At 44.1% G+C, this 22,995-nt stretch overlaps 2 protein-coding genes across 4 annotated transcripts; both read left to right on the forward strand.

Moving 5' to 3' along the window:
* Positions 1–709: 709 nt before the first annotated feature.
* Positions 710–6,450, forward strand: matn1 (matrilin 1). 2 transcript variants are annotated; one of them, XM_080011640.1, is made up of 10 exons: positions 710–933; positions 2,412–2,596; positions 2,712–2,876; positions 2,973–3,195; positions 4,201–4,323; positions 4,450–4,622; positions 4,768–4,999; positions 5,110–5,262; positions 5,415–5,493; positions 6,072–6,450. In XM_080011640.1, exons 1-10 carry the CDS (start codon positions 846–848, stop codon positions 6,121–6,123), a joined length of 1,473 nt encoding a protein of 490 aa, XP_079867766.1. In that variant the 5' UTR covers positions 710–845; the 3' UTR covers positions 6,124–6,450. The 2 variants fall into 2 exon arrangements, with proteins under 2 accessions (XP_079867766.1, XP_079867767.1); XM_080011641.1 differs by lacking the exon at positions 4,201–4,323.
* A 1,230-nt stretch (positions 6,451–7,680) lies between these two features.
* Positions 7,681–22,459, forward strand: sesn2 (sestrin 2). Of its 2 annotated transcripts, none has more exons than XM_080014370.1 (11): positions 7,681–7,963; positions 8,769–8,834; positions 9,575–9,763; positions 10,700–10,882; positions 13,018–13,236; positions 16,422–16,557; positions 16,650–16,765; positions 17,723–17,806; positions 18,359–18,465; positions 18,945–19,089; positions 21,824–22,459. In XM_080014370.1, exons 3-11 carry the CDS (start codon positions 9,575–9,577, stop codon positions 21,908–21,910), a joined length of 1,266 nt encoding a protein of 421 aa, XP_079870496.1. In that variant the 5' UTR covers positions 7,681–7,963; positions 8,769–8,834; the 3' UTR covers positions 21,911–22,459. The 2 variants fall into 2 exon arrangements, with proteins under 2 accessions (XP_079870496.1, XP_079870495.1); XM_080014369.1 differs by having other exon boundaries at positions 7,917–7,924.
* Positions 22,460–22,995: the final 536 nt, after the last annotated feature.

Consider the following 22,995-nt stretch of genomic DNA (forward strand, 5'->3'; position numbering starts at 1 on the left):
GCTGTAGAGCGTGGTGTGCAAACTCGATATGAATTTCACAGCGAGCACCAAAACGTAAAAACAGCGAGTTGCAGTGCACACACATACACACACACACACACCCGCACCCGCACGGGCGTCCCAACGCACAGAGCAACAGGAACACTGTAGGCTGTGTACGGTAAAACTCCTCTACTTCCGTCCCATAAATGTGTGTTTGCTATACGAGGGAACATGGGGAGAAAAGAGGAATTCATGTCGCTGTTTATTTGAGCTTTGGCCAAATCCAACCCTTGGCGGCTGCATTTGGCCCGCACCCTTCACCGAATCCCAGCCGCTCCTGTACCCCCAGCCAGCCGGCCAGCCAGCCACACACACACACACACACACACACACACACACACAAACACACACACACACACATATACTGTATGCTGAAGCACTCACACACACAACATGAACTTCATAGTAATTTTGCACGCACATACGCATACGCACATACCTGTCCATCCTACCCATATCAAGGTGTGTTTGTCTTTCCCTGCCCACCGTTTTAGGTCCTCCCAAAGCAGGTATTTCCCCTTCTTATACCTACACGCACACACACACACACGCACACACACACACACTGAAGCTATAGAGTGTGGGGGGGGCTCTGGGGGCTGTGTGTGAAGCACTTGCATTGATAACCTGGAGTTTTGAGAGAGTCGTTCTCACTTTGCGGCCGTCCCCCTTGCCTGGCGCTGTGCTGGTCCCGCTCGCTCTCCTCCCCAGCATCCCGACTCCAGGACTGTCCGCTCGGATCCTCTCCTCCTCCTCCACCTCCGCGCCACCGTCCCTCCGGCTGTCTCTCTGTCTCCGTCGCCATGACGCCTACCGCACCGTTGTTCCTGCTGCTGCTCGGCCTCGTGGGAGCGCACGCCACCGTGGACCTCCGCACGGCCGCCGCCATGGGTAAGAAAAAGAGAACATCCATGACCTTTAACCTTTAACACCTGTAAATCCTTAAACCTAGATGAGCATACATGTCGTGCTGCACATGGAATGAGTGTCTTGGCATTGCCTTTTGGCTTTGTGCAACTTGCTACTACTTACTACCAATAACTAAACTAACCAGGAACCATCTCTTTAACCCTGACTGTAAAATATGTATCGAAAAGACAGCAAAGCCTGTCTCAACTCTCAGTGTAGAATCACACAAGTGATTTCTCCACTCCAACACTTTTCCAGCGGGTTAGTTTGAAGACTAACTTAACTGGATAACTGAACTGGATATTTTAAAATTGTGTTGATTTAAGGTTAATTGGAGATTGCAATTAGACTAATTGTTTAATTCCGCTTTCAATGTTTGTTTGTGTGTGTGTGTGTGTGTGTGTGTGTGTGTGTGTGTGTGCAGGCTTTCGGGTTCCGCACTGGAACCAGCAGACAGAAATAGAGATGTCTTGGGAGTTTGAAATGGAGAAATTCAAGTTTTCGTTTTGTTGCGATGAGTCATCTCTGACTGAAAACTCTGACTGGGAAATTGTAAGAAGGCTTTGATCGTTTAGTTTACATAAAACTCCCCATTAATCGTCAAACAAAAGATCCCTTTACTTTCTGAATGTCATTGTGTATTTTCTGCATGGATATTAATCCATAATGATTCAATGCAATAACAGGTTGTTAGGATGTATCACAATATTACAGTGAAAGAGCCTGTGGCTTGTGGTGATGCTGGTTATCAAGGCCCTCTTCATAGCTGGGATTGGATAAGTTTCAAAAAAGGAGTGTAGAAAAGGTGTGTGTGCGTGTGCGTGTGCGTGTGCGTGTGTGTGTGTGTGTGTGTGTGTGTGTGCGCGCGCAATGGAGGGAGAGAGGTGAAGGGCAACAAGGGAGATCAGTGAGGTTTCACAGACACTGGAAGTTTTGGTGAGCCCACACATAATTTAACGAAGCCACATACACATGGAGCTCCAAACACACACAAACACCAATACACCACCACCGTCCCCAATGCCACCATCGCGACCATACACACACAAACACACACACTTTCTATAATTCTGTGAACAGGGAAGGCTTGCTGAAATGGATTCTATCGATTTTAATCAGTTCAAAATTAATCAACTCAAAATAGTTTTCTTTTTTTAAATTTATCTTAGTTTTCTTGTCAAACTCTCCACTTATTTCTGTCTTCTCTTCGGCCTCTCTCCATCCTTCTCTCACCCCCCTCTCGACCTCTCCCACCATCACACTAACCTCCCTCACCCTTTTCCCCTCGCTTCACCAACTTACTTTTCTCCATCACACTGTCAGCATTTTACCAATGTGAAAAAAATAAATGAATGTACAAACACACACTGAGCTCTCTTCTCTCGTCCCTCCCTCCCTCCATCCCTCTCTCCCTTCCTCCCTTCCTCCCTCCCTCCCTCCCTCCCTCCCTCCCTCCCTAGCGGCAGGCTTGTGCAAGACCCGTCCCACGGACCTGGTGTTCATCGTGGACAGCAGCCGCAGTGTCCGCCCCTCAGAGTTCGAGCAGGTCAAGGTCTTCCTGGCTAAGGTCATTGAGGGCCTGGACGTTGGGCTCAACGCCACCCGTGTGGGAGTGGTCAACTATGCCAGCCGTGTCAAAAACGAGGTACCCAGGATTCCCGATCTCATCCCACACTTGCCCTTGCAAATTTCATAATGCGTATAATTGCTTAGAGCCAAGAACGCTCGAACTAACAATTGTCTAAATCCTGCAACTACAGGTTTCCTTGAAGACCCACCGCACAAAGGCCGGCCTGGTTAAGGCTGTTACCAAGATAGAACCCCTCTCCACCGGGACCATGACCGGCCTGGCCATCCAGTTTGCCCTCAACGTGGCCTTCAGCGAGAGCGAGGGTGCTCGCGTCAAATCTCCTGACATAAGCAAGGTCAGACGCTCACATATACCATGAGAAGCACAGAAAACACAATAACAACATAAGCCTATTTTGTCTCAAATTTTTTTTTCTGGTCATTCCTTTTAGGTTGCCATTATTGTGACAGACGGCCGCCCTCAGGACAACGTGAAGGATGTGGCCCAGCGGGCTCGGGATGCCGGCATTGAGATGTTCGCCATTGGCGTTGGCCGCGTGGACATGAACACCCTGAAGCAGATTGCCAGCGAGCCCCTGGACGACCATGTGGACTACGTGGAGAGCTACAGCGTCATCGAGAAACTCACCAAGAAGTTCCAGGAAGCCTTCTGTGGTAAGATGGGAGAGAGATGGGAGCCAGATGGGGTTGAGAAGAAACAGGAACAGGTGGAAATAAGCAGAAGATGGAATGAAGTTGCCATAGACCAAAGATATGGGGACATTGTTCTTGCTATCAATGTTCTACCTTTATAGACATCCAGACAATGGTTGTTAGGGATCACAAAATGTGCCGATGACAATGTAGATCAGAGGGTCAGAGAGTGAAAGAAAGTAAAAATGACCTGGCATCCCTGGTATTAACTTCGCCTTCATGTCAACCAACTGAGTTTTTTCCGCTCCTCGGTATCGAGAGTAAGGTGTCGACTGCATTTCATTCTAAAATGTTGTGCCCCGCCTTCTGTCCTCTCTGCTGCCTTACAAATGATGAGGTGTTTACTCCTCTGACATTCGACCAGTTAGTCTTTAATGTCGATTTGGAAGGAGGACAACCTTTTGGAATGAATTGCCTTCCTGTCCTTCAGTCACTCCCTGCAGAGTGAGAGACAAGAATGTACATGTGTAATTAGTACTCTATTAGTGCTAATCATTAATCCTCCATTTAGTACTGCTCTCTGGTGGACCTGCTCTGTGGCGCTTTGACTGCTGACATTCACTTTTTCAGCAGCCAATCTTGTTGCACATCTTGTGTAGATGTTCTCAGAGCGGGCGGGCCTGCGTGTCCACAGGGTTGGTCTGTTATTGGATGTGCCTGTACCTGACAATGGGAAACGTTTAAGTCTTCTTGGTCAAGGCTAATCTGATCTTTCCCAACTCTGTGTGTTTTAAGGATCCACTGGAATTGCTCTCAAGCTGCACATGTAAATCAGCCAAATCATTCGAATGTCTAATTTCAGCTGATCAACAGTGGATCATTAAAAGAAATCGTACAGTAGATTTTTCAAACTGACATAGTTTCATTCTCTCCCCCTAACTCCAACAACCCCACCCCTGTGTGTGTGTGTGTGTGTGCGCACACATATTTGCCACTGTGTGTGTGCATTCTTCATGCATACTACAGTGTCTGACCTGTGTGCCACTGGGGATCATGACTGTGAGCAGATATGCATCAGCACCCCTGGATCATACAAGTGTGCCTGCAAAGATGGCTTTACCCTGATGGATGATGGTCGCAGCTGCAGTGGTGAGTGAGCGAGTGTGTGTGTGTGAAGAAAGACTAGAAAAAAGATGCTTAGTTATGTGAGGAGAATGTATGCTGTGTCTAAGAGCACTGTTGGAATTACATTCCGTGTATGTCTGACATCACTAGCCTGCAGCAACGCTGCCACCGATGTGGTGTTCCTGATCGATGGGTCAAAGAGTGTGCGACCAGAGAACTTTGAGCTGGTCAAGAAGTGGATCAACCAAATTATTGACAAACTAGATGTTTCCGACAGCAAGGCCCACGTGGGACTGGTGCAGTACAGCAGCGCAGTCAAACAGGTGTGTGTGTGTGTGGGGGGGGGGGGCTTTATACACAAAGTATTGTCTTACAACTACATCAATGTAAACAACCACAAAATGGAATGCTCCTTCCTTCCTTCACTCACTGAATTTCTCTCCTTGCCCGTCACCCTGCACCTTCCAGGAGTTCCCCCTGGGTCGCTTTAACAACAAGAAGGACCTGAAGGACGCTGTGAAGAAGATGGCCTACATGGAGAGGGGAACCATGACAGGCCAGGCCCTCAGGTACCTCTCTGACAACAGCTTCACCCCCACCCAGGGGGCCCGTCCCGGCGTCGCCAAGGTGGGCATCGTCTTCACTGACGGACGCAGCCAGGACTATATTGGAGATGCTGCTAAGAAGGCGAAGGAAAACGGTAGGAGAGAGGCAGGGAAAAGAGTTTAGACTTATAATTGATACAGAAATTAATTTTTGTATGTTTATGCGAGTTTGTTCTGCATATGCCTGTGTCTGGGTGTGTTGCAGGCTTCAAGATGTATGCTGTTGGCGTTGGCAATGCGGTGGAAGACGAGCTGAAGGAGATTGCCTCTGAGCCCACCGGAGAGCACTACTTCTACACCGCCGACTTCAAGACCATGACCCAGATTGCTAAGAAGCTGCAGATCAACATCTGTCAAGGTTCCACATTGCTGCAAGCATTAATTACCTACTCACACTACACACGCACGCACGCACGCACGCACACACACACACACACACACAAACACACACATCGTGTTGTTTACATCTCAACGAATGTCATCTGATACCGGTGCTTCTTTTCCCCACAGAGGAGGATCCTTGTGAGTGTGACTCCCTTGTAAAGTTCCAGAAAAAAGTAGAGGATGCCCTGCAGGCACTGACAAAGAAACATATCCTTTACAAGAGGTGGAACAGCTTGTGTCTGAGATATGCACAAATAACTTGGGGGGAGGGATGGAAGGAAGGAAGGAGCAAGAAAGGGGAGGGAGGCTAAGAGATAGAATTACGGCTGTGAAGTTTAAATTGCTGTAATATGTTCTCTACAGAACTAAATGAAGACTTTCTGTGGCACATCCTTTCCAAGATATTTGAACCACAACGGACAATGAACCACTGTATGGTATGAATCAGTGATCCTCAAATTCAAAACTGCTGTGATTGTAGGCTCCCTAATGGTGCTCCAGACTTTTTAATATAATAATGGGGATATTTTTGAATGTTGTTTAACGTTGGTAATGGTGATATTATTAAAGCTTGTTTGCTGGGGACCCCCTGGAACCTCTTGAAGGACCCCTGGGGATCCCCGGACCCCATGTTGAGAACCACTGATATAAATGATGAGCGCGAGAGAGAGAGAGAGAGAGAGAGAGAGAGACGCTGACTTTGCAGTGTGTTCAGTTCAGTGGGAATTTGGATTGTGCATTGTTTTGATTTCTGTCTCATCGTTGTTGTCCTTGACAAGTCTTACTAGAGAGTGTGTCAAAGAGGATCGCTGCGTTGGAGAACAAAATTGTCTAAGGACTCCCATTCCCCTTCCTCTGAACACACGCGCACACACACACATACACACATACACACACACACAAACACACAAAACATACATTTTTTACTTCCTGTAAAATACAAAACTAGGAGCCCTGTGTGAATCTTGACCTCTGCTTGTAGCCCAAGCTCTTCCACCCCTCCAGGCCTCCCCAGTCTTACCCTGTCCATCCTCGGAGACAAAATGCCGGTTGCCACGGTAACCCATCTCTACGCGCGTCTGCTCCTGAAGGTCATCCTCCATAGCCGGCCTGTGTGTTTGTTAATAAAAGTCTTCCCTCATAGGGAAACGGTACAACAGTACACCGAGGTTTTTTTTTTGTTTTTTTTGTTTTGTTGTTGGCGTCCGTGTGAAGTGTCACAGACAGTTTGTGTGATATCAAAGGGACATAAACATCACCCCAAGTTGTTTTTTTTTTTTAATCTGCCACTGCCACCTCTTCCTCTATTCTATTCCTCCCCCTCACATCTAGAGGTGACATTGCCCCTTTATTACCCCTGAGAAAAGGTATCGAACATTCTGCAACACATCGAAATAAATGAAGGATGTAGGGGTATTTTAAAATAGCATGTCTCACGTTGTAAAGGTGCGTGTGTGAGTGCTTTTTATTTTCCTAAATAAAGGTGAATCAGGAAGTACATATTCAGAAACAACTTCTTTTTCACAGACAGCGGAGAGAGAGAGAGAGATGGAGAAACATGGGAGGGGGGCGAGAGGGGACAGAAGGGCGGATGAGTGTAAAGTTTTGTGAATATTCTTTTGGCCTTCGAGACACTTTCACAGGTAACTCTCCACAAACGGGATCGCCGACGAGCTTCGAGCTTGACCATTTCATTGGCCAAAAACCGCTTCCGCGCTCGTCACGCGTGACGTCATCCATTGTAGGAAGACGGCTGTCGCAACTCGGCAGAATAACAGTAATAACAATAATAATCATAATCATAATCATCTATTTGTAGAGCACCTTTCATACGCGGCATGTAACTCAAAGTGATTCACGTCAATAAAAGCAAGCAAAGCAAAATACATTTACGAAGTAGAACAATACAATTGAAATAATGAAATAAGACAAAAACAAGGGCAATGAAAGCGTTTCTCAGCGAATCATTTCCTTCCTTCAACGGAGTCCTGGGTTTTACTGCCGTGACATGTGAAACCCAAACTACAGCCCCCCCCCCCGCCGCACACAAAACGAAGATTATGAACGTCGCCGGCTCATTGTGATTACGTGCATACATTTTATTGTTCGCCACCTAGACGTTAAAACATACCTAAAAACACACATATGGCGAAATGTTTGTGGAGCGAACGAGTCGACGGGTTCCGCACTTTTCCCCGCGACCCGCCACCCACATCAGGTTAGCTAACGGAAACGACACCGCCGGCAGTGGCTCGTTCGCTCAGCTAATTCAGACAGGCAGTGTACCGGGCAGCTGTGGGGTCGCAATATCGGCTAACCCGACAAATATCGCGATAGCTGCTAAGACCGGCGTAGTTGCGAGTGAATTCGGCCGAGTCATGTTGTGTGAGGCTCAGCCTGACCGGCCGCTGGTCCGCTCGGCGTCCCGACACTTATCCGAGTCAGAACCGTACCCGAACCCCAAGACCTTCGCGCAGCTGTGCAGCAGGGACGAGGCGGAGAGAGCCGCCGCTCTGGAAGACCTGACCCAGGCCGTGCTGACGTGCTTGGGTCTGGACCGTCCCGGCTCGGTACGGCTCGGTAAACAGACCCTCCTCAGTCTGCTGCGGCTGTCGGAGTCCTGCCCGCTGGCCGAGGTACGGGCGAGGGCGGGCAAGCTGCTCCGCAGCGCAAAGGTAAGGTCCGAGTGGGAAGAAAGAAATTAAGTCTTTATTTTTTTCATTTATTTTTCGACTTTTCTTTTAACATGACATACAAAGTACATCATCTAAAATCAGCACGACAAAAAAAAACTGAGGTAAAATGAAAGAAATCAGAAAATAAACAGGAAAAGCAAAACAAATGAGAAAATATATACAAGTCCTGTCCTGACATAATGTGCTCCAGAATAAACCCCAACAACATTAAAAACGGATTTCTACTGACGTGGTTGAATTAAGTCGTTAATGACACGTTTCCACAAGAGGCAATTTGAAATTTCATCGGGGAGGAATTTAAATTTTCATGAACTGATCATGAGTAGAGGTTTCTCCATGGCATTACCAGCTGATTTCATCAGACACTGAGCCGCGGAGGGTGACGTAAGGCCGGTGTGCACAAACAAGCTGGCGGGACCCGCCTCCTGTGCTCAGCGAGCCCTGAAAAACACAGCAGACACACCCCTGTCTCAGTACAGATCCCTGTTGCTTCTAGAAACAAGTGCACAACTGTAATGCTGCGCCCAGCCGATTTATTTGTGTCGATAAAGGACGACAGCATTAGAAAATCGACATTTTTGTGCCAGTCTTCCAGAGATGACGTTTTCTGCACGATTCCTGGGCTGTAAGGTCATGGAAAGGGTCTTTCCAGTTGCATGTTATTAGAGGTTCTCAGTCGGCTTTATTGTTCGAGCATTTTGTTCTCGAAATATATGTATCTCCTGACAACAAGTAGGTTATTTTTCGCTCACCAACATGAACCTTTTCTTCTGTCCTTGCTCAGGAACGAGGAGTTGAAGTGCCTCGGGCTTTGGCTTCAGGTTCAAGTGCCTACATCCCTGCTAAAGAGGTGTGTGTGTGTGTGTGTGGGTTGTCATTTTAAGATAAATGCAAGGAAGTTTATTTTTTATATCCTACTTGTAAAGCAATGCTTTTTTTTGTAAATATTTGTTAGAAAAGCACCAATATGAGATTACACTTATTTAATGGGTTTTGTTTTATCTTTTTCACCCGCATAATAACTGGAGAACAGCACAATAGTCCAAAAAAAAGCAAAGGGCACTGTCACAAAGTCCATAATAAACTCACAAATTTATTTTGGCACTAGCAAAATGTAAAACTGTTCCTTTTCTTACCTTATTGGTTGATGCAATATCACAACCAAAGCTCCCTTGTCTTGTAGATCATTGAGGGGTCAGTGAGCTGCCGATATTCTCCCTCCAACCCAAGATATAAAGAACAATACAATAACATTGCAATTATGTCTTATTTTTTTTATAGTAAAGATAGGAATATTGTTATGTTTGGCTCAGTGGCCAACTATTAGTTACTTGTGGTCTGATTTGTTACAAAATAAAGTAGAAAGGAAGAAAAATCTTTTGGTGTTATCAATTTAGGGAGGGTTATCTGCTACACATGGCTGTTTGTTTCCTTTCAAATCCTCTTCCACTGATCAATTTTAATTTTAAAACCAATTTACAAGTAAATTGTCCCGATCCATGGGAACAACCCAGTGTGCATTAATTAAGGCGTGCGTATCTTTTTATCTATTTTTTTGTTTTTGTTTTTTTGTTTTCCCGTTCTCTTTAGATGTTGAAGGAAGGGCCTGACAAGGATGTCCTGATCGATGCTTTCTTTTCGTTGGGCCGGTTGGACAACATCACAATGGTGATGGCTCTGCACCCGGCCTACCTGAGCTGCTTCCTGCGGACTCAGCATGATCTGCTGGATTTGGACGGTCCCCTGCCCTGCCTCTGGAGACACTACATCGTCATCATGGTGAGAAGATCCCGATGCTTTTATCATGCTCCCATTATCACCGAGCAACAACGTTAGACCAATCAAAACCTTTTTAAAGGACGATTATAATCTGTTTTCAAACATATGTTTAATTTGAGGCCAGCTTCAAATTTCATTCTATAACAGACGCCGTGTCACTAAAACCTAAGACCAATACAGCCGCGGCATTCAAAACACATGTTCAGGCTTGACTCTCAATTTAGAGGAAGTGCCAACCTTTTGAGGGAGCTTAGTCATTACTTGTTTTAGAAAAATAAAATACAGCGAGAGTAATGCATTTCAAAGTTGTTTGTAGATCTACACTTTCCCTTTCCCGCTGAGGAGTTTTATTTTGTTTCGTTTATGCCCTCAGTGTTCCAGTGTCAATATTTTTCCACTCACTTGTGCTCATGATTTCCAACAGCATTGAATTCCAGCACACACACACACACGCGCGCATACACACACACGCGCATAATTAATTCTACTTAATACTCAGCAATCACTACTGAAGCCATAAAGCCTATAAAGATAAGGCTGACTGGAATAAACATGCTTTTATCCTATTTGCTTCATAGCCCTGATATAATTAGGACAAAATAATACATATTGGAAAATCAATGGGAATCTAAGTGGGATTTTCATCTATTGTGTTTATAATCACACTTTTCCGCACTAGTGTGATCATATGAAGGTTGAACTCTTTCTGCGCCTTGTCAAGACACGGCCGCCACTTCCTGTTCACTAAATACTAAAGAGTGCAGACAGTTTAAAAGTATTTGCTACAACTCAATACCATTTTAGGATAAATATAATTGAGTTTGTTTCTTAGCAGCTCAGTGCAAACACCAGTGGAATAGAGTTTTCTCCTGTTCGATGTTTTTCCGCATTTTCAAGCTTCAATCCTGACTGCCCGTGTTGTGTCTTTTGGGACAGGCGGCGGCTCGCCACCAGTGCTCGTACCTGGTGCAGCAGCACAGTTTGGCCTTCCTAGAGGCCGGAGGGGAGGAGAGCTGGCTGGGGGGTCGGGAGCACGCCCCCGCCAAGCTACGCAGCCTGCAAACACTGAACAAGCTGCTGGCACACAGGCCCTGGCTCATCACACAGAAGCACATTCAGGTCCGATACCACACACACACACACACACACACACACACACACACACACACACACACACACACACACACACACACACACACCCCCCGTGGCTGTATATACACCAATCAGCCACAACATTAAAACCACTGACAGGCAAAGTGAAGAACATTGATCATCTCATCTCACCTGTAAAGGGGTGGGATATATATGGCAGCAAGTAAACAGTCAGTTCTTGAAGTTGATGTGTTTGGAAGCAGGAAAATGGGTAAGCATAAGGATCTGAGTGATTTTGAGGGCCAAATTGTGATGACTAGACGACTCGGTCAGAGCATCTAAAAAACGGCAGGTTTTGTGGGGTGTTCCCAGTATGCAGTGGTTACTACCTACCAAAAGTGCTCCAATGAAGGACAACCGGTGAACCGGCAACAGGGTCATGGGCGCCCAAGGCTTATTGATGCACCTTGGGGAGCAAAGGCAAGCCCATCTGGTCAGATCAATGTGCTTGTAGCACAAATTTCTGAAAAAGTTAATGCTGCTATGATAGAAAGGTTTCACAACACACAGTGCATCGCAGCTTGCTGAGTATGGGGCTAACCGCAGGCCGGTCAGAGTGCCCATGCTGTCCACCGCCGAAAGTGCCTACAATGGTCACGTGAGCGTCAGAACTGGACCATGGAGCAATTAAAGAAGGTGGTCTGGTCTTGATGAATCACGTTTCTTCTACATCATGTGGATAGCTGGGGTTAGGGTCTGATCTGATGGCGCATCTGTGGTATGTGCTGGAACAACAAGCCTGATCCATGGGGGCCCCTCCTCGCAACTTACAGGGCTTAACCCTCTGAGGTCGATAATCGCCCCCGCGATTTGACTTGAACGTGATTGTTGGTTCTAGAGTTGCTCTTCCCACCTATCACCTTAAACCATTTTTTTGAGTTTTTGTGTATAGTTTGTGTGACTTTTTCAATAAATCTTTCAAAACTAAAAACATTCTTTACATTTATTGCATTGCCTCACTCCCACTCTCCTACAGCCTCATTCCTTTGTCTGAGAGTCTGATAGAGAGGGCCCTGCCTGCTGCAGATCGACACCTGTGTTGGCCCCCACCAGGTGGAAGTTTAAGGTCATTAGTTAATGGCTCTTTTCACACCTTGGGTCAACTGAAATAAAGTTGTGAGCAGTTGTGATAAAACCTTGTTTTTACCTATTTAGATGTCAGATTTGATCAACTCTTTTGACTTCATTATTTACCCAAGACCTTGATGAACAACTTTTGTGTTGACAACAGTTTGTCAGTATATTCTAGTGTGTGCTATGACTGCATTTCTGGCGGCAACACAAAATACAAAAACATACTCTTTACATCTTGTGTATTTTAGATCTATCTTAAAGCTGCATAATGATACTGACCATACTATTGATGGCATATCAATGTAGCTGTGATTTTCCTTCATATAGATATATCAAACACTTTGGAGTAAGTGTGTTAAGTTGATTATATTGAGATAAATATCAGACCACACCAAAATTCACAACACTTCTCTGAATTCAGCTTGGACTTCAAAGGGTTAAAGGATCTGCTGCTAACGTCTTGGTGCCAGATACCACAGGACACCTTCAGAGGTCTTGTGGAGTCACACAATATTAATGGTTATTAGTGGTGGTTTTAATGTTGTGGTTGATTGGTGTATATTCTACAGTAGTTCACTCTGCTTCATGCTTCAGAAATGCCCCTAAAATTTCCAAATTCCAAAATCAATGCTCCTATACGATTTAATTATATTTTTCAAATTTGGAAATCATAGAACTATTTTCAAATACCACCATAGTCAAAAACTCATTTAAATATTTAATTTCTGTATTAGACAGAATTTGCTCTTGAGATGGTATACTGAATTTAGTAGTGATTCAATTTAACGCTATGGAATCTATCTCATCAATATCAGATTGAATCGAATCCTTTTTATTGGAATGGTATCAAATTGTGAGCTCCTGGTAAATGTCCAGCCCTACCATTTGAACATGCAAATGTAGCTCACAAAGCAAAACACAAGCTACAACAGGATCTCCTGGAATAAAACCAGCCGTGTTTCTTTGCCAGACCTGGCCCAAATGCAGGAACAGTACAGCAGCCTGACTGTCCCAACCCTCCCTTGCAGGAGCTGGTGTGTCCTGGAGCTGAGTCTCGCTGGTCTTTGGCCGAGCTGATCCACGCTGTGATCCTCATGGCCCATGCCCACTCGCTGTCGTCGTTTGTGTGGGGGTGCGGCCTGAACCCAGAGCCCGACCACCTGGGGGGCCACACCTTCAACTCGCCCTCGCCTACTCATCTGCCTTGCAGCCCTCATAGCCCCACCCACGAGGACGGCAGACAAGAGGTGAGTCTCAGGGTTATCTTTCTTTATTTGAAGTGTCTTGTAGACAGGGTTCTTATCAGCTCCCTGAGGTGCTTGAAGTGCTTAAATTTCGTCCTCAGAAATTGAAGTACTGGAATACCTTGAAAATAGCCTCTTTTGTGTTTAAGTGCTTGAAAAGCCCTTGGGGAAAAAAATCACGACCATTGAAAACCTGTGATATTTCCCCTGGTTTTGTTATTCAAATCATGGGGTAATAAAAACATACAGGAACGCTGGATTATGCCAAGGAATGTAAATTTAACATATTCAACATATTTTTCAATGCAGTAGTTAAAAGGAGAGGAAGAAGTGGTTCCCTTCAAGTTGCTGGTTTGGGAATATAGGGCTTAGGCTTGGCCGATTGGACGAATATATCGTCAATCAGTAGTTGTATTTTTTGGGTGATTTTTTTTTTTTTTTGTCATTTTTGTCCTTTTTATTTTGCTATTTTAATGGTCTGTCTCCTTGATAAGTTAACTTATCAATCTTATAACTTATAACAATCTTATAACTTGTAAAATAATAACCTAATAACCTGTCTTTAAAACTGTGTGTCGCAGCTGACAGTGATATGCGTCGCTTCTCTGTTGTCATTTACTTCTTGGTGAAATCACATGGGGATATTTATCCTATTGGAGAGATCTCTCTTTTGGCAAACCACGTGGCTTTGATGTTACGAGTAATTTCACGCTCAGCCAATCAGAAGCTTGATTACCCCCCACCACAGTCCACCAATCAGAGGGCAGATTTTTAGGGCGCTTAGGCCGCTTTCACACCTATACCTTGGTCCAAATTATTATGCAAATTATATTTCTCTCTGATTCTCCTAAGTAGTCGATGCAAATGACAGTCAGTATAATTTTCAAGTCATCAACCGTGAGGGTATAATTCTAATGTTATTGAACAAACCTCCCAATGATAACAGTATTTTTTTCAAAAATAAAAAACTCAAAATGCACTTTTCTAAATTATTATGCACAACAGGGTTTCAAAACATTTTATAGGTTGTAAAGAACTGAAAATGGTCATTTGTTGAATTTGCAGCATTAGGTCATTGACTGAAATCAAAAGCTATTTCAATCAAAAACATCTTAATAGGCCAAGTTACATGTTAACACAGGACCCCTTCTTCGATATCACCTTCACAATTCTTGAATCCATTGAACTTGTGAGTTTTTGGAGAGTTTCTGCTTGAATTTCTTTGCAGGATGTCAGAATAGCCTCCCAGAGCTGCTGTTTTGATGCCAACTGCCTCCCACCCTCATAGATCTTTTACTTGAGGATGCTCCAAAGGTTCTCAATAGGGTTGAGGTCAGGGGAGGATGGGGGCCACACCATGAGTTTCTCTCCTTTTATGCCCATAGCAGCCAATGACACAGAGGTATTCTTTGCAGCATGAGATGGTGCATTGTCATGCAGGAAGATGATTTTGCGACGGAAGGCACGGTTCTTCTCTTTGTACCATTGAAGAAAGTGGTCAGTCACAAACTCTATATACTTTTCCAAGGTCATTTTCACACCTTCAGGGACCCTAAAGGGGCCTACCAGCTCTTTCCCCATGATTCCGGCCAAAACATGACTCTGCCACCTCCTTGCTGACGTGGCAGCCTTGTTGGGACACGGTGGCCATCCACCAACCATCCACTACTCCATCCATCTGGACCATCCAGGGTTGCACGGCACTCATCAGTAAACAAGACGGTTTGAAAATGAGTCTTCATGTATTTCTGGGCCCCCTGCAACTGTTTCTGCTTGTGAGCGTTGGTTAGGGGTGGCCTAATAGTAGGTTTATGCACAACTGCCTCTGCAGGATCCTACACCTTAAGGTTTGTGGGACTCCACAGGCACCAGCAGCTTCAAATACCTGTTCACTGCTTTGTAATGGCATTTTAGCAGCTGCTCCCTTAATCCCATGAATTTGTCTGGCAGAAACCTTCCTCATTATGCCTTTATATGCACAAACCTGTCTGCGCTCTGAATCAACCACAAATCTCTTCACAGTACGATGAACACGCTCAAGTTTTCGTGAAATATCTAATGTTTTCATACCTTGTCCAAGACATTGCACTATTTGAGGCTTTTCAGCAGCAGAGAGATCCTTTTTCTTTCCCATATTGCTTGAAAGCTGTGGCCTGCTTAATAATGTGGAACGTCCTTCTTAAGCAGTTTTCCTTTAATTGGGCTCACTTGGCAAACTAATTATCACAGGTGTCTGAGATTGATTTCAGTGATCCAAAGAGCCCTGAGACACAATACCATCCATGAGTTTAATTGAAAAACAAAACATTCAATGTTTATGACACTTAAATCCAATTTGCATAATAATTTGGAACGCAGTGGAGTTGGCTAGATTTGGTTCGATTTCAAGAGCAAGTTTCTGCTTTGGTGCATTTTTCATTAGGTCTAGTTAGTTTTTCACACGACCCTGTGTTAAGCAAACTAAAATTTGGAAAAAAAATTAAATAAATAAAGACGCGGTCCTTCATCTATTGGACAGAACAATTCAGAGGGAAAATTAATTTGATCAGCGGTGACATCACCGTTTGCGCTTTGCTGTGCGCATTTGCTGTCATCTTCCATTGTAATAGCGTGAATCGCAATGCTGAATAGCAATAACACAAGCAGCACTCAAAGGTCACAAATGTCTGTGTAAAACTGGAAATTAAAACGGTATGGACTGCTATTCAAGCAAGTTCAGTAACACTGATCAGGCGCACTGAGAGTCTTTACACAATGATATATATGATATACAGTATATGCCACTGGGGTGGTGAGGCGGCGCGATAAGCTCAACATGTAATCCAAAAAAAGAATAGAAGAACATGAATGATGGAGAAACACTTTCTGTCACAAAATCACATTGTCGCCGACGACAATGGAGCAACAGCAGCATATTGCAATCCTACAGTGGAAACATAAGTGTCCGTTTTCCATACATCTAGAAAGTCTTCAATCTCCATCTCCAAGTGGAGATGCAGACAGAGGCCACGAGGAGCATTAGATTTATTCGAGCCCGATCAGTGAGAATGGTTCGCAAAACATGCGAGTCTATCTAGTTGCCAGTTGCTGGGCTGGTTGTTAGCCGGGAGGGAGGAAAAATTTGACATAATCGCAGAACCCTTATAGGGGTCCAGTCCATAAGTCCTCTCTTTCTTTCTCTCCCCCAGCTGGTCGATGGAGGGATGGAGGTGGAGGTACTGATGAAGAGGATGGCGGAGCTGCAGCAGCAGCAGGAGGAGGAATGCACCCAGGAGGAAATGCTCACTCGTTTTGAGCGGGAGCGGAGCGAGAGCATTCCCACGGGTACAAACACTCCCCCGTCACTCCGTCATCGCTCGCTCACTCACTCACATTTCTGTCCTCACTGACTCATTCCCTTGTGTGTTTGTGTGCAGCGGTGGTGCGGGGCACCCCTCCTGACCTGGTTCTGCGTCTGGTGGAGGACCCAGAGTTCCGCTATGAGGACTTCGCCCCCCGAGGAGAGCAGGCTCCGCCCACCATGAGAGCTCAGGTGGGTTTCAGGGATCCAGCGTTTGGTTCTGGCGCTAACACGCCATTGCACACCATCTGCCACGTCTGGGCAGGCATATGAACATTTTTTTTTTTTTATTGAATTGAATTTTTTTTTATGTCACAGTGTCATGACAGTTTGGTGGAAAAAGTGAGAGGCGAGCTTGAGATGGTTTGGACACGTGTGTAGGAGAGATGAGAGTTACATTGGGAGAAGGATGCTGAGGATGGAGCTGCCAGGCAAGAGGAAAAGAGGAAGGCCAAAGAGAAGGTTTATGGATGTGGTGAGGGAGGACATGCAGGCGGTTGGTGTAAGGGAGGAAGATGCACAGAACAGAAGGTATTGGAGGCAGATGATCCGCTGTGAGGACCCCTAATGGGAGCAGCTCAGAGAGAAGAAGTTTAATGTGAGGAAATATCACGATTTATTGTTCTCTCTTAAAACGACACTATGTAAGGGTAAATACATACAACATAAATTACATACATACATTTTCTTGGACCTGCAAATGAAAATATAAGCCTACTTTATTTTGACATTAAGTAGGAAATGTAGGTCCATTTTAGAATTCACTTTGATAGTAGTAGTAGTAGTAGTAGTAGTAGTTGTAGTAGTTGTAATAATAACCCTACTGGAAGGATCAGATTCTTCTCAGTTGTGAATTTACTTTACTGCAAATGGGTTGGAATGGTTAGCAGGGTTGATAGGAACAAGCACAATTTATTGAAAAAGTCTGCTATATAACTTTGTATGGAGGACTGCTCCTGTGTAAGTTTAAGGTTGCTTTTGTTTTTTTTCTGGCCCTAAACTTGGCAGATTGTAATTGGAACAAACTTCATTATTTCCCTCAGTGAACTTGTGTTACTTGGGGAAAACATGACGGCGACACCATCTGTTTTTTGGGTGATGACGTAGCTGTGGATCAGGTAGAAGTGTTGATGTGCATTGCTCCCGCAGGACTACTCCTGGGAGGACCACGGCTACTCGCTGGTCAACAGACTTCTGCCAGACATGGGACAGCTACTGGACGAGAAGTTCCAGGTACCGATCCTAAAGAAGAAAGAAAGAGTCTTTATTTGTCACACAACACACCACACTACAACACATGCTTGCACAAACACACACACATGCTTTGGATGGTGGCCGGTGGAATGGTTCCTCTGCATTTAACCCGTCCTGGCTTGTCCTTCCTCCGGGGAACCCAGGACCTTCTTGCTGTGAGGCAGCAGTGCAATGCACTGCGCCACCGTGCCAAGGCATCTGTCCCCAGACCCCGAACCCTGTGCCGTGCCCTCTGTCCGCCGCTTCTACGTCCCCTCACCTTTCACTTGATAGCAGTAGCGTAATTAACTGATCGCAGGATGGTTAAGGCTGATATGTGGGTAACAAATGAAAGCTAGCTACTTATGTGACCTAGATCTACCATTGCTGTGGTGCTAAACCCTGGTCCATCTATCTATTCTGATCTATCGTCTTGTCTATTAATTAAAAAAAAACAAAAAACATCTAATTGAAATGGCAGAACAGTGATGAACTATGGGAACCTAGGTTGAGCTATGACTGACAATGTGATTTAATATTCCCTCCTAATAGGTTGTGAGTAACTTGACGTACCACAGAATGGCCATGCATGAAGGTGTAGACACCCACACTTTGAGGAAAGCCCTTTGGAACTACATCCACTGCCTCTACGGCATACGGTATGTGTTTGCAATGGACAATCCCCCCTTTCCCTGTGACTCGGTTATCAATCCCTTCATATGGGATTGGGATCATTATTGAATATTAAATACTAATTCTACATTATTCAGCAACACTTTGGTAAGATGTGATTTGTTGATAAGCGTGATAAGTCACTCATTTGTAAATGGAAAAACATATCCATGTGATACTCAATCAGCATAATTACACACCACAAATGTGTCACTAATGCTAACGACATTTAAATGATATTGCTTTTATCATTTTTTTATATCTTCATCATATACAACTCACACCTGCTCTTGAACGTGTTCATCTGATTATACATCAGGTGCAAGAAACAAAACTGCAGATGCTGAAAGATGGATGATTGAGCGGACGTGTGAATTTGCCTCTGCTCACATGCCGTGGCTGTGCTCAGGATCCTGGTTTGCCAGTCAAGTCTGAAACAGATGTCGCTGCGCTTCTGCCTTCACAGCTACGACGATTACGACTACGGCGGCGTAAACGTGTTGCTGGAGCGCTTGCTGAAGGTGTTTGTCAAAACCGTCGCCTGCCACCCCGAGCAGACCACCGCACGTATCTATCACGGCTTCTGGAGAGATTTCAGACACTCTGAGAAGGTACGCGCACGCGCGCGCGCACACACACACACACACACACACACACACACACACACACACACACACACACACACACACACACACACACACACACACACACACACACACACACACACACACACACACAACTGGAAATGTCTATAGAATGGTTCCAAACCCTTTCCACCGGGGCCAGAAGAACCCAGACCTGCCAACCTGCACGCATTTTGTGTATCAACCACGTAATTCTTGGTCAAAATATGCAGGTACAAAATGCCATCTGAAACTACGCAAATTAATTATTATAAAGATTTTATTTTAGATTTTAATTTGAAGTTTGAACTGGACATTTCCATGTTAGTTATATGTTGTGTCCTTACAATGCAAAATATATGAAATAGTGAATGTTTTATTATGAACATATAATTGAATGAAAATCAGAAGTGCCCAAAATCGAATCAGGGAATCGAAATCGGCCACGCAAATTGCAACCGGCGCTTCTCTAGTTGGTGAACATGTTCGGTAAGTTTACAAGATGATGCATTTTGAAGGGTTTATCCTAATCAGATGAATGTGTGTATATATTTAACCGTAGTATCTTGCATATGATGTAATATGCGTCGTTACGAGGCGGCTGCGGTGTGAATAACTGATGGAGTCATTTAGCTGCAGTAACTCAAACACCCCAGAGACTTCCTGTTACACTGTTGTGGTACTCAAAATATTTTCCTAAGGTTGGCAGGTCTGAGAACAGATCAAAACCAGTTACCTTGTAGGGATGTGCCAAAACGGTGAACTGGTTTAGTAGTCATTGCAAAGATGATTCATATTTACATAAAGTTTGAACTGTAATTTAAAACTTAAAGGCCTATACTTTCATGAAAGGTGTTTTTAAGCCCTACTATTTTTTTGCAATTTTAAAATAATTACATCGGTTAATATGGGTAGTTTAAGCTGGGTATTAACCGTTTTAATTTATTTTATTTGTTTGCTTGTTTGGTTTGTTTGTTTATTTTATCCCTGTGAGACCAAATAAGCATGTGTTACATCTAGTTTTTTTGTACACAGACTACTCTGTTTATTTGTTCAGACCATGCAACACTAACACAAGCTTTTGAACAGGATTATGCCCTGACATTTAGAAGTTGGCTGGTATCTACTAAATTGCACCACATTACATTTTGAAATGGTTTTTTTCTCTCATTTGGCCTTTTTTTTTTTTTTTTTTTAAGTATTGGACAAACTACACAAATGTCAGCCACGTGGAAACAATTCAAACTGGAAAACAAAGGGCAAAAGCAACAGGCTGTTGTGTAACACATCTAATTAAACTTGGGCAACGACTGTACCAAAGCACCTTGAGGCGACCTTGAAACAGAATTCCAAAACAAAAGTCATTTAATTTGTTGTTTTGGATGACCCGCTCACCTCTCTGGAAGAAGATGCTGATTTTAATTGGCTTATGTAGCATCCGGAGCTATGGTTTGTCCACTGCTTTCGATCACTGTTTACTGTTGTTTTCCTTTGAGATCCAGGTTTTAGTAAAACATTGCACACATACGGTAGATACCGGTGAAACCAGTGTCTGTCTCAGGCCGTCAGTGAAAATAATCGATTACTGAAAATGATAAGGTTCTTTTAAATCGAGAGATCTCACTATTATAGAAACTGAAACATCCTACTGGTGGGTGACTGACTTAACTATTTTAGTTTGGATGTTATTTATTGTTTGCGTATATTATACTAATGTTGTTAATGGTGTTGTTTTTCTTAAAAGTGATCTAATTCACTCCCTGTAATGTCAACTTTTCAGTATCTCAATATTTAACTTTTGGGTCGTAGAAGGTATGCATTAAAAAAAGGTAAAATAAAAACCCACATAGAGACTCTGTATCGCCTCATACAAAATAACTGACCCCCGTTGAGGGCCAAAAAAGTTGATTGGGTCATTCCTACTTTTGCACAAATTTTAAATCGGCAAATTGTTAAATATCCACATTTACTGCAGTTTTACCAAACAGCTGTTTACGTAAGACAACGCTACTTCTCTCACTTATCTCTTGAAAACAAATGCATGTGCCAGTTAAAACCATATCACCTTTGATTTAGGCAGCATCATTGGACACAGCGGTTTTCTTGTGATGCAACATCAATTCTAATTTCAGTTTTGACGGCAGACAAACAGATAAGAGTACAAGTTGAATTTCGTAACTCAAGTAGAATTTACCAGAGAACTGAAGGACTCAGAGAAGGAGATGCCGACGGTTCTCCTCTGGGCAGCCAAAGCCCGCTTTCATTTTTAATTTCCTGCCGGTCTCGCAACTACCCCGGGGTTCAGGTGTGTGGTGGAACATATCAAGCAGGGGCGGCCGTGTCCCTTTTTACGTCGGACCTCTCCTTACTCGCTCATACCTCTCGGCTGGACTCGCAACGCCTCTCCGCATCCTCACAGTCTCCGCATCCACACCGAAACAACCTAGAACCCGCCCCCTTAACACCTTGGCCAATCAGCCTCTCTTCTGGTCACCCCCCCCCAACCCCCTGAATCAGATGAACGTATGCGTGCATACGCGGTGGATATTTTGAAACCATGTTATTTCTGCTTGTATTATAAGCAGAAAAGCCAAAGTTGAGTTTGTCAATGTATGTTAGATTGATAATTGAAACCAGGACTACATGCGCCATCTGACGGCCCCTAATGTGGGGATGCCACTGGTTTCATTAGTCTGATGGGATTTATTTGTGTTTTTTGCAGGTTCACGCCAACTTGATTGTCATGGAGGCCCGACTTCAGGCTGCGCTTCTTTATACTTTGCGAGCCATCACACACTACATGAGATGACACTCCTACACACTCACTCCTAAACACACACACACACACACACACACGTTCTGTTTCTGAGCCAGCTCCTTGCAGAGCAGCATAAGGATTATCACAATATGTGCAACACTACAGTGAATGGCTTTCTTTAAAAATCTTCTATGTCGATGTATATCTATGTTGTGTATTGATGCTGCTTTGTGAATGTGATGACTTTGGATATTTAAAAAGAATCGACTTGTTACACTTTTTGAACATTGCACTGAACATACGAGGTTTAGTTAACAATCGGGTTTCTAATGTTGAATAGTTGCACTCATTGCAAACACAAGCATAAGTTATAATTGGGGTCTGACAGGTTTTCATGTAGTTTGCATGCTCAGAAAGACTCAAGTGTTTTGTTTTTTTTGTCTCAGTGTTGTTGTTTTTGGCGGATATCACATCAGTGGAAAGTGCTTCAGGAGACGCTTTCGTCTCTGGAGCCAAGTCTCTGTGCTGCACTGCAGGTATGAGATGATGAAACAGAAAAAAAAAAAATCCCTTGTATTTTTATAAACAATAAAAGCTACTTTGTTATATAAAAAAAGATCGAAATGGGTTGTGAATTTTTCCTTTTTACTTTGCTTTTACATTCCTGAGACTCGCCTGTGACATGGCGGGATGCGACTTAAATATATTACTGGATTTTAATTACCATTTAATAAAAATAAAATAAAAAATGTAATATGAATAGAATCTGATAACGGACGATAACCTAGACTCCAGCAGAGATTAAAAAAAAAAGTGTAGTTACATCAAATGACCACCAGATAGAGCACAAAGTTGTTTTGTGTCGGAGTCGAAGAGGTTTATTTGTCACATATACATACGTTCATATACAGTGAAATGTCGTTGCAACGCACGGAGACCCTCGCACAGGCGACACATCACCCAGTTGGTTCTAATCTGCTGTGGGAAATGAGTCAATACAAAGCGGATATCACACCAGTATGATGTAGTTCCCTTGTTAACCAAACAGTAGCTGAGTAGCAGACTATCATCTATGTCCAGTAGCATATAGCCTACTCTCCATGGGGCTTTTACACAGATACAACAGGGAGCCCCTC

Source organism: Zeus faber (genome assembly GCF_960531495.2).
Source record: "Zeus faber genome assembly, chromosome: 1".
Taxonomy (NCBI): domain Eukaryota; kingdom Metazoa; phylum Chordata; class Actinopteri; order Zeiformes; family Zeidae; genus Zeus; species Zeus faber.